Genomic DNA, 12,983 nt, shown 5'->3' on the forward strand with positions numbered 1-12,983 from the left:
AGCTAATATTTTCCCTGTGATAACGGTTGAAACAGTACATTCAAAAGAGCCATACTAATGACTGAACTTGCGACTTCGCACTCAAGGGGTTCCTTGCAAGTGAAAACTATCACGTGTACACCTAGCTTAAGGACAGAGCGGCAGGAGCCCGTCCTCATATATGTTAAACTGCTGATGTTACTATATCTATACTTATGTGTACCTGAATGTGGATTAAGAGCAGACACAGGGCAAAATGCATTCTTTTACATAAACGTATAATATATCTTCAAAAATATTGTAGCTAAAATAGTAAAGCTTAAGACTATTATGTACAACTTAATGCTTGATATTTTGTGCAATTTTTGTAAATGCACATCGACATACATTTTATATGGATTAATTTTTTTATTACTGTTGTCTCTATAATGTACCTTTTCTCTTGCTAATAAAGCAATGAAACTGGAATTTCACAATTTACATCTGCATACAAGGCTAATAAAACGTGTGCAACAGATTTTTGTTTAAGGTCTTAGTCGAAATTAATTTTTCAGGATTGTATTACCAGGAACTACTCTATTCTTCTCAAAATTTTAAACAGAACTTTTCTTAGAGAAAAGATAACGGAAAAGTGCTGCACAGAATTATTCAGTAAGTAATTCTTAAGAACTACGTCAAGTTTCAGGATGTTAGCTTTTATAGGAAATTGGAAATTTGTAGCAATTTCCTATGGTCCAAATGGCTCCGAGCACTATGGGGCTTAACTTCTGAAGTCATCAGTGCCCTACAACTGAGAACTACTTAAACCTAACTAACCTAAGGACATCACACACACTCATGCCCGAGGCAGGATTCGAACCTGCGACCGTAGCGGTCGCGCGGTTCCAGACTGTAGCGCCTAGAACCGCTCGGCCACCCAGGCCGGCAATTTCCTATGGGACCAAACTCTAACTACTGAAGTCATCGGTCCCTGGGCTTACACATTACTTAATACAACTTAAACTAACTTACGGTAAGGACAGCACACACACACACACACACACACACACACACACACACACACGCACACCCATGCCCGAGGGAGGACTCGAACCTCCGGTGGGGACAGCCATGTGAACTGTGGCAAGAGGCCCCAGACCGCGCAGCTAGTCTGCACAGGTAGCTTTTATAGTTGCTGAGAAAAAGTACATTATAATTCAAATGGTCACTTTATGCTAACTCGCATTTAAAGTATTTATTTCAATTTTTGACAAAATTGCCATAATCTAGTGACTAATGCTGCCCACATCCATAATCTTTATTTTCTTCCGCGTCTTCCGCTGTCTCCTTTACCTAGCCAGCTCTTGCATTTTTGTTCTGCTGTTTGAGCTTTGTCCACTCGTGCTTGATCGATGCTTCTGAGTATCTTCAGTGTTAATGAACTTGGATGGAAGTCTAGTCTCCTACCAAAATTTCCACTATTGAAGACTAGACAGACATCACATGCAGCTATCTTCACAACAACTGAGGATACAAATACTGTTTTTGGACAACGCTTTCATATAACATCTAAAACGCAAGTTGCAAACCGTTTTTGTGGGTGTATGGCTTTCCACTGGCTTCTGCCAGAAGATACTTACATCGCGATTTGTCACAAAGAGAACATTGAAGATTATCATGTGTGGAAAGTTTGTGAAAGAATATTGCCCACACAGCTTTATGCATTGTTTTCACACTGTGTAAGTTATCCCTGATAGCTTTTCCATAATATATTTGTGAAGTGTGAATTTCCTTGTCTGTCAGACTATTAACACCTCACAGTGGCTTTCCATCTTCTAAAAAGCACGTTGTAAACAAAGGACAAACAAAGATAAACTTTGTCACAGTCTTCTAGACTCATCTGCAGTTCGTTTCGATTTTGTGAACGAAAAACGAACACACAAAAATATTTCTAACGTACAGAAGGGTTGGATCACAACAAAAAAGAGGGGGCACGGTAGGAGCAGACGCCCAAACAAACTCTTTTTAAAACATATTTCTATCCAGAACTCGATTATGAAACTTTATGATGTTATTCTAAAGAATCAGTCTAATAAATTATGCAATAAAAAATAGAATTTTTTCGTAATTTTCCCCTACATCTGCATTTAATAACCTCTCGGTCTTTGTGGCCGCACTATTGCTTGTGTCTTAGGTTACGACACAAATGGCGACGGGTGTGGTGTTCACTGCCCTGTGCTCGGTTTCTTTAGTTGTTACCTCGGTTCTCACGTCTATGGAGGCACTGGTCTAGAATCTTCTTGAGCAGCAATAGGCTCTTACGGTTGCTAATATGAATTTGTCAGCCACGTTGACTATGCAGGCTTCTACGCCGTCGGCGTAGGCACTGCCCTCACCGCCCCACTCCCCCTCCTCCCACCCCGGCTCCCTCCACCCTTTAACGATGGTGTGGCCGAGGACTGAGAATCTTACGAGAAGTGACATTCGGCAACACTTCCTCGCTTTTGGTGTCACTGATGCTAACATGTGTAAGGCTTATTTTCTCTCTTGGATTTCCCCTCCGCTCTACCAGTTGTGGTGCCATTTAGCCCCATTCCAGGAACCAGCGTCACTTCCGTTCAACGAGTTGCATAAGTTGTTGCCAAATTATCACCGTAAATGCACGCACATCATTGTGGCACATGTCGAGTTCTGTTTTCATCATAAACAGCCCCACCGTCCTACCGGGCTCGAGCAGCCGAACTCCACAGCTTCCGTCACACATTCTGTTTGTTACTGATGCTATTCATGATTCCTATGCTGTTTCTATCGTCTGTTACGCCATCATTCAGTTGGCCCTATTAAAAGTGCGTCAACGTGCACTCCATTTCGAAAATAAGTCTTTGATGGCCCAACCCCTCGAGGTGTCTCATGCTGCTGGCGATTAGATTGAAGCTTGGTGCGATGTCACCATGATGGCTTCTGTTCCTGGTCATCGGGCGTCAGTTAGTTCTCGGGGGGTTTGCCGTGGCAGAAGAACAAACTACAGCTTGTACAGTGCCTTGTTGAAAACTTGGGCCCATGTCTTGCTGGGGTCTATGCCACACCTGAATCCTACCATCAGCTCTTACCAACTGCAGTCGGGTCTCATCTGACATGCCACGATTTCCCACTCATCCAGGGTCCAACCAATTTGGTCACAAGCCCAGGAGAGGCATTGTAGATGATGTCATGCTGTTAGCAAAGGCATTCGATTCGGTCGTTTGCTTCCATAGCCCAGTACCACCAAATTTTGCCCCACTGTCCAAATGGATACGTTCGTCATATGTCCCACACTGATTTCTGTGGTTATTTTACGCAGTGTCCCTTGTCTGTTCGCATTCGGGAGGACGACGGTTCAATCCCGTCTCCGGCCATCCTGATTTAGGTTTTCCGTGATTTCCCTAAATCGTTTCAGGCAAATGCCGGGATGGTTCCTTTGAAAGGGCACGGCCGATTTCCTTCCCCATCCTTCCCTAACCCGAGCTTGCGCTCCGTCTCTAATGACCTCGTTGTCGACGGGACGTTAAACACCACTAACCACCACCTTGTCTGTTAGCACTGCCAACTCTATGCAAACGTCGCTGCTCTCAGCTGTTGAGTGAAGGCCATCGGCCACTGCATTGACTGTGGTCAGATGTAAGTTCTGAAATTTGGTAATGCCTGAAAAATGGTATACTCGGCACACACATGACACTGTGGATCTCGGAATATAGAATTCGCTAACGATTTCCGAAATTGAATGTCCCTTGCGTGTAGCTCCATCTACCATTCTGTGTTCAAAGCCTGTTAATCCAAGTCGTGCAGCCATAGTCACATCGGAAACCTTTTCACGTTAATCACCAAAATACAAATGACAGCTCCGTCAATGCACTGCCCTTTTATACCTTATGTACGCAATACCACTGCCATCTGTATAGGTGCATATCGCTATCCCATATCTTCTGTCGCTTCAGTGTACGGCATCTCTGTGTCGTTCCCAGCCTTCTCTTGCAGAAACGGGCATGGATATTAATGTCTTGTCTCCAGTGCTCACTAATACCAATAAGCTAGTTACTGAAGTGCAAGCAATAGACAAAGTGCTACGGTGTCAAAACGACACGGGTGCAGCTGTGACTTTGGGCGTAGGATCTCCAGTATTTGCTGTTACTCGGCAGTTGGTGAATTACAACAAGCAGCATATTCCAATTTTAGGCCAGTTTACGGCTCCCACTGTGTATATATCTGTGTTTCGTTCCTTGACTTTTCTGGTAGCGAGTGATGCTGGCAGCGACAGTTTGTTTGGTCTGAATGCTTTCAATGTTTTCAGATTTTCTACTGTGGATGCAGTGCACCTCGTTTCCAATAAGGTCCCTTACCAGCAGTTAAATCCTGTGTCTGTATCCTCATCTCTTTTTCTCCGATTGCTAGGTTGTCCTACTAATTTTACGACCCAGATTATTCTGAAACTTAGGCGCAGCCGGAGATTTTTCCGCGCACGCCCTACTCCAGTGGTCTTGCATTATCGAGTGAAATCAGAGTTAGACAGACTGACGCCGTCGGGGATCATTCAGCCTATTACGTCAAGTGAGTGGTCTGCCACATCGTTATTGTTAACCGAACGGTCAGTTTCATATTTGTTGCGACTTTCGTGTCCATTGACGCCCATCTATCACTGACAACTACCCTTTGCCTCACCAGGACGAGTTATCGGCGAAAATCGCCGGTGGCCAGTTTATTTCTAAAATTGATTTATCTGAATACTGGTTACAGGTTCTGTTGTATGACAATCCGGAACGGCTCCATGTGGTTAACAATCTCTTTGGATTGCAGTTGGGTGAAGCTAGCGCTTCTGCAGTTTTGCAGTGTTTTTTGGAACGACTGACAATGTCTGTTCTGTTTGCATCAACTATCTCGATGACATCGTCGTGGAGGGTGGATACCTGGACGAACACTTATGCAACTTACGTTCATTGTTCACAGTCTTGGATAAAGTACAACTTGGCAAGTCTCACTTTTTTCAGCAACCAATAATTGTGTATTTGGGGTTTGAGGTTTCTCAGGATGCTCTGCATAACACTACAAATGTCAAAGAACTTCAAGAGTTTTTAGAGAAAATTGCCTATTATCATAAATTCGTTCTGGGTGCCACTATGTTGGGCCGTTCTCTCCAGGAATTACTCCACAAGGACGTTCCCTTTATGTGGACACTGACCTGCGAACTTGTGTTCACACTTTTGAAATCTAACTTACATTTTGCTCCTTGTTTGTTACCTGGTCTTGGCTACAGATGCCTCCCAGTATGGCCTCAGGGCCATTCTTGTGCATCGCTATGAGAATCGTTCTGAATGTTCGATAGTTAATGCGTTACAAATGCATTACTCTGCTCAGCGGCGCTACTCCCAAGTTGGAAAGTAAGTGCTTGCTATCATCTACGTGCTTAAAAATTTTCATATATTCTTGTGTGGATCTATGCTCCACCTCATTACGGGTGACAACCTTTCGTTTCATTGTTCAGTCTTCCTTCCTCGTTGCCCAACAAGGAAGCGCATCTTCTCCAGCACTGGGCCTCGTTTCTGTCTCGCTAAAACTGTGAAATACATTTTTGGCCTTCCACACAGCATACCAATGCCGATGCCCTGTCCTGGCTTCCATTGCAGCCATATCCTACATTCGATCAGGATGAGCTCCTTTGTTCTCACATAGATGTTGAGACATAACATACAGTGGAAGGGCATCCTATTATGGACTCCCTAAATTGCAGCTGCTGTAATTGCCAATCTGGTTTTGCACCATGTTGTTCAATTAGTTCTGCAAGGTTGGCCAGACAGGCCTCCAGGCAGGGCTTCTCATCCTTTACAAAACGATTTTGACCTATGGCGCCATGGGAGTCGCTCTGTCTGTGGCTCGCATTGCAGTATCCATGAGAACATGTCGATATTGATTTCATGGGACCATTCCTGACTTCTTATTGGTTGTTGATTATCAATGCCTTCTCTAAATTTCCATACGTTGTCTGCTATACTTCAAAGTACAGCATTTTTTTCTATTGAAAAAAAAAATTATTGAAGAATTGTCACATACACTTGTTACAGATAATGGTTCACAGTTTGTCTCAGGCCTTCAATGATTTCTGCATCCATCAAGGCATTCCTTTCCACCACAAATCAATGGTGTGATGGAATGTCTCTTCCTCATGTCCAAGGTTAAAATGAAAGAGTGTGTTGCAGACTCTTCCATAGATTATGCCTTGACAGGCCTCTTGAGTTCCTATTTACCAGTTTTGGCCTAGAATCCACTTCCACCACTGCCATCACCTGTGACGACCACCATGGATGCCACAGAGCTGTCAACAGCCATCCTAATACCCGCTGCAGAGGAGCGCCCTTTCCCCAATGGGAATGATGCTAAAACTCTATACATCATTCATGGATATGAGCTGTGAGTGCGGCCACCTCTCCATCTACATCTGCATCTACATCCGTACTCCGCAAGCCACCTGACGGTGTGTGGCGGAGGGTACCCTGAGTACCTCTATCGGTTCTCCCTTCTATTCCAGTCTCGTATTCTTCGTGGAAAGAAGGATTGTCGGTATGCTTCTGTGTGGGCTCTAATCTCTCTGATTTTATCCTCATGGTCTCTTCGCGAGATATACGTAGGAGCGAGCAATATACTGCTTGACTCTTCGGTGAAGGTAAGTTCTCGAAACTTTAACAAAAGCCCGTACCGGGCTACTAAGCGTCTCTCCTGCAGAGTCTTCCACTGGAGTTTATCTATCATCTCCGTAACGCTTTCGCGATTACTAAATGATCCTGTAACGAAGCGCGCTGCTCTCCGTTGGATCTTCTCTATCTCTTCTATCAACGGATGCCACACTGCTGAGCAGTATTCAAGCAGTGGGCGAACAAGCGTACTGTAACCTACTTCCTTTGTTTTCGGATTGCATTTCCTTAGAATTCTTCCAATGAATCTCAGTCTGGCATCTGCTTTACCGACGATCAACTTTACATGATCATTCCATTTTAAATCACTCCTAATGCGTACTCCCAGATAATTTATGGAATTGACTGCTTCCAGTTGCTGACCTGCTATTTTGTAGCTAAATGATAAGGGAACTATCTTTCTATGTATTCGCAGCACGTTACACTTGTCTACATTGAGATTCAATTACCATTCCCTGCACCATGCGTCTATTCGCTGCAGATCATCCTGCATTTCGGTACACTTTTCCATTGTTACAACCTCTCGATACACCACAGCATCATCTGCAAAAAGCCTCAGTGAACTTCCGATGTCATCCACAAGGTCATTTAGTATATTGTGAATAGCAACGGTCCTATGACACTCCCCTGCGGCACACCTGAAATCACTCTTACTTCGGAAGACTTCTCTCCATTGAGAATGACATGCTGCGTTCTGTTATCTAGGAACTCTTCAATCCAATCACACAATTGGTCTGATAGTCCATATGCTCTTACTTTGTTCATTAAACGACTGTGGGGAACTGTATCGAACGCCTTGCGGAAGTCAAGAAACACGGCGTCTACCTGTGAACCCGTGTCTATGGCTCTCTGAGTATCGTGGACGAACAGCGCGAGCTGGGTTTCACACGACCGTCTTTTTCGAAACCCATGCTGATTCCTACAGAGTAGATTTCTAGTCTCCAGAAAAGTCATTATACTCGAACATAATACGTGTTCCAAAATTCTACAACTGATCGACGTTAGAGATATAGGTCTATAGTTCTGCACATCTGTTCGACGTCCCTTCTTGAAAACGGGGATGACCCGTGCCCTCTTCCAATCCTTTGGAACGCTACGCTCTTCTAGAGACCTACGGTACACCGCTGCTAGAAGAGGGGCAAGTTCCTTCGCGTACTCTGTGTAAAATCGAACTGGTATCCCATCAGGTCCAGCGGCCTTTCCTCTTTTGAACGATTTTAATTGTTTCTCTATCCCTCTGTCGTCTATTTCGATATCTACCATTTTGTCATGTGTGCGACAATCTAGAGAAGGAACTTCAGTGCAGTCTTCCTCTGTGAAACAGCTTTGGAAAAAGACATCTAGTATTTCGGCCTTTAGTCTGTCATCCTCTGTTTCAGTACCATTTTGGTCACAGAGTGTCTGGACATTTTGTTTTGAGTCACCTACCGCTTTGACATAAGACCAAAATTTCTTAGGATTTTCTGCCAAGTCAGTACATAGAACTTTACTTTCGAATTCATTGAACGCTTCTCGCATAGCCCTCCTCACACTACATGGCGCTTCGCGTAATTTTTGTTTGTCTGCAAGGCTTTGGCTATGTTTATATTTGCTGTGAAGTTCCCTTTGCTTCCGCAGCAGTTTTCTAACTCGGTTGTTGTACCACGGTGGCTCTTTTCCATCTCTTACGATCTTGCTTGGCACATACTCATCTAACGCATGTTGTACGATGGTTTTGAACTTTGTCCACTGATCCTCAACACTATCTGTACTTGAGACAAAACTTTTGTGTTGAGCCGTCAGGTACTCTGTAATCTGCTTTTTGTCACTTTTGCTAAACAGAAAAATCTTCCTACCTTTTTTAATATTTCTATTTACGGCTGAAATCATCGATGCAGTAACCGCTTTATGATCGCTGATTCCCTGTTCTGCGTTAACTGTTTCAAATAGTTCGGGTCTGTTTGTCACCAGAAGGTCTAATATGTTATTGCCACGAGTCGGTTCTCTGTTTAACTGCTCAAGGTAGTTTTCATATAAAGCACTTAAAAAAATTTACTGGATTCTTTGTCCCTGCCACCCGTTATGAACGTTTGAGTCTCCCAGTCTACATCCGGCAAATTAAAATCTCCACCCAGAACTGTAACATGGTGGGGAAATCTACTCGAAATATTACCCAAATTATCCTTCAGGTGCTCAGCCACAACAGCTGCTGAGCCAGGGGGCCTACAGAGACATCCAATTACCATGTCTGAGCCTGCTTTAACCGTGACCTTCACCCAAATTATTTCACATTTCGGATCTCCGTCAATTTCCTTCGATACTATTACACTTCTTATCGCTATAAACACGCCTCCCCCTTCACTGTCCAGCCTGTCTCTGCGGTATACATTCCAATCTGAGTTTAGGATTTCATTACTGTTTACGTCTGGTTTTTGCCGGCCGCGGTGGTCTAGTGGTTCTAGGCGCGCAGTCCGGAACCGCGGGACTGCTACGGTCGCAGGTTCGAATCCTGCCTCGGGCATGGATGTGTGTGATGTCTTTAGGTTAGTTAGGTTTAAGTTGTTCTAAGTTCTAGGGGACTGATGACCACAGAAGTTAAGTCCCATAGTGCTCAGAGCCATTTGAACCATTTTTTACGTCTGGTTTCAGCCAACTTTCTGTCCCTAGTACTATATGGGCGTTGTGACCGTTTATTAATGAGAGCAGTTCTGGGACCTTTCTATAGACGCTCCTGCAGTTTACTATTAGCACATTAATATTGTTATTCCCTGTTGCATTTTGCCTACTCCTACTTTGCCGCGTCTCAGGAGGCGTCTTGTCGGGCCTAGGGAGGGAATTCTCTAACCTAAAAAACCAACATGTGCAGTCCACACGTACTCCGCTACTCTTGTAGCCGCTTCCGGCGTGTAGTGCACGCCTGACCTATTCAGGGGGACCCTACATTTCTCCACCCGATAGCGGAGGTCGAGAAATTTGCACACCAGATCTCCATAGAATCGTCTGAGCCTCTGGTTTAAGCCTTCCACTCGGCTCCAAACCAGAGGACCGCGATCGGTTCTGGGAACGATACTGCAAATAGTTAGCTCTGATTCCACCCCGCGAGCGAGGCTTTCCGCCTTCACCAGTTCCACCAACCACCTGTACGAACTGAGGATGACCTTTGAACCCAGATGGCAGGAGTCATTGGTGCCGACATGAGCAACAATTTGCAGTCGGGTGCACCGAGTGCTCTCTATCGCCGCCGGCAGGGCCTCCTCCACATCTCGGATGAGACCCCCCGCAAGCAGACAGAATGAACACTGGCCTTCTTCCCCGACCGTTCCGCTATTTCCCTAAGGGGCTCCATCACCCGCCTAACGTTGGAGCTCCCAATAACTAATAAACCCCTCCCCCCGTGTGCCTGCTCGGACCTTGCTGAAGGAGCGGCCACATGTCCACTCACAGGCAGAGCGGGCAATGCCACACGGCCAGCCTCCACATTGACCCTCCGCCTCGTGCGCCGTGAACGCCGCTGAACCCGCCACTCCCCTTGGGGAGAGGGTGGCCCAACCGCTCCCGGTACCCGCGAAGATGTCTCGACAGCAGGGACAGTGGGTGAAGCATGTAACACCTGGGGTGTACCATGCGACACACCAGACTCCCCACTGCCGCTACACTCCAAGGCAGCAGCCTGAAGACGGCTGACCGCGGCCATCAACACGTTCAGCTGTTCGCGAACAGTGGCCAGCTCCTCCTGCGTCCGTACACAGCAGTCACACATCCTATCCATCCTAAGGAATCAATTTACTGTAGAGAGTTAATCAACTTTTAACTAGACTGCTAATTCACTAAAGGTGGCTGACTAAACTGACTAAACTGTGGATACTAGCCACTTCTTGTAGAAAACAATGGAAATAGCACTACCTGTCTCTGGACTGTATTCAAAACAAACACTAGCACTACTGGCACTATGGTTAACTAAAGGGACTCTCTCTGACTGTATTCAAAACAACCACGAAATCTATGGAACACTATTACTAGCACTCGACAATTAAAGCTTCCTAAAAGCAAAAACACACGGAAGAAGAAGTGACAAGTAATAAAAATACAGTTAATACTTAAATTAAGGTAGCTCGCTGCACAGCAGACGTGAAGCGGACGGCAGTTACGACGACACTGACACTACTGGCACTATGGCTGACTAAAGGGACTCTCTCTGACTGAATTCAAAACAACCACGAAATCTATGGAACACTATTACTAGCACTCGACAATTAAAGCTTCCTAAAATCAAAAACACTCGCAAGAAGTAGTGACAAGTAAGAAAAATACAGTTAAACACCAATGCATTACAATCAAAGACCCACCCTCAGCATTGCATGGACCAGCCACAAGAGGTCACCCACAACTCATACTCGCGGCACAGCTTCTGCCACGCCATCTACCAGAGTTATTTGCTATATAAAGACAGCACGTTAGGTGCTCATTCTCATATGTGTTCTACTGCTGATTGTATTGTTTCTAAGCTTGAATGTACTTGAATGTGGATCAATAAAGTCTTGTACTTTGTGTCTGCACTATTACTTGTTTCTTGAGTTAAGACAGTAGTTCCATGTTTTCCATCCTCATGATCACTAACAGTGAAGTTGGCACAGTACATACTGTGTTGAATGACTCATGACACTTCTGCACACATGTTCACCACATCAAGTTTGACAATGCTCCCCACCCTCAGTCAGCAAGACTGACCTAACTTAAGAAACAGTATAGAACCAGAAAGCGTTTTTTTAGTCCAAAGTCCTGTTAATAACTTCCATATGTACATTTACACAATATTTATATTCATACTGTGTATGCTAGCATGCATCTGGACCCACATGTATTTAACAGCTAGTGCATAAACATAAAATTGAATAGTGTAATAGAAAAACTGAAATCTCTTGTATTTGTAAGTATAGATTCATAACAGTGATAATATTTGATCAAAGCGACAAGTCCAAGTATTAATTCCCACTCATAATGGTGAATAATTATGGCTTTGAACACATTTTCGCACAGCTGTTTGTTTGTGTATGTTTTATTTATTCAATACACATTCATTAAATCATATTCTTACTGGTACTACAGATTTAACATATGTTGTATGTAAGCATTCATGTAATTCAAGTCAATCAAATAAGTGCTGAAGACTTGATTTGTAACTAGGAATGATGCTTTACGGTATTAATTTTTTTTTTTAAATTGAGAGGTATAATGATTAAAATTCTTACACAGGTTGAAGCTGGGCTTCTCAACTATATTTTGGAATTTTGGTGGACTGCACATTGTAATGGCAACCTGGGCCTCCATGCAACTTGCAGTATTTGCACTGTTCATTGCATTCTGTCACTGGGCATCATTTCGCGTTTCATTGCCTATTTCTGGTAAGTTGTCAAATGTATAAATGAAGCCAAACGTAAAATGAACTTCTGTAAAAAAATATATATTTCTAGACTTGTAGAAAATTACTGTATTTACATGTACTATACATTCATTATAAGCAGAATAAGGCTATGTGGCACAGTGGATAAGTTAAAATATGCTGCCAAATAGTGCAGTTCAATATTTGTGGCTACCTGCCATGAAAATTATTTTCTGTATTAAATGTTTGGATTGTTTCATTATTACAAAATAAAATATGAATCAATGCGTAAGAAATCTGCTGCATTTTCTTTGTAGTTTGTAGAGAGAATCTAAATATAAAATTGTCTAAAATTATCAATCAGTGATATTCTTTACATGACATTCATTTCTTCTGCAGCCATACTTATTCTTGTTATTCACAACTCCCATTACAACCTCACCCTCTGACTATGAAGATAAATGGAAAAAAAATTCTTGACTAGTAGTAAAAAATGCTTTACCTACGACACACAAGTGAATTATAGAGTAAAAATTTAAATGTTTCTACTGTTAACAGAGCTTTTTCTGAAAAAATTCTCATATTTCTTGCATATTTTCTAGTAACATAACTTATACCATAAATATCACATTTTAGTTTGTCACACTTACATATATGAGACTCACAGAATAATTTAGCTCTGCAACTATTTGGTAAGTTTTCCTTCCACCATTTATATCCACCATGGATTTCTTTTACCATACTCACAGAACTTCCATAAGATAGGTAGAGAGTAATGCCTATTGACCATCAACTTTCTCTAGCCATTGTTCAAGACATTCCTTGAATTTTACTGTTAAAACAACCCTTCCATGAATAACTGGGCTTTTTAGAGGTCATTTTATATAAAATAATCACCATATGCCATCTGTGCCAAAAGCATCCACTCCTTACTGATATGTAGATTG

General features: G+C 43.3%; 1 protein-coding gene across 1 annotated transcript in view; it reads left to right on the forward strand.

Annotated features, from left to right (window-relative positions):
• LOC126458281 (sterol O-acyltransferase 2-like) overlaps positions 1–12,983 on the forward strand; it is a 268,197-nt gene that overhangs the window by 134,416 nt on the left and 120,798 nt on the right. The window contains exon 5 of the mRNA XM_050095212.1: positions 11,910–12,058. Within this exon, the coding sequence (XP_049951169.1) occupies positions 11,910–12,058 (149 nt within the window). The remainder of the gene's footprint in view (positions 1–11,909; positions 12,059–12,983) is intronic.

This window comes from Schistocerca serialis, chromosome 2 (assembly GCF_023864345.2).
Source record: "Schistocerca serialis cubense isolate TAMUIC-IGC-003099 chromosome 2, iqSchSeri2.2, whole genome shotgun sequence".
NCBI lineage: Eukaryota > Metazoa > Arthropoda > Insecta > Orthoptera > Acrididae > Schistocerca > Schistocerca serialis.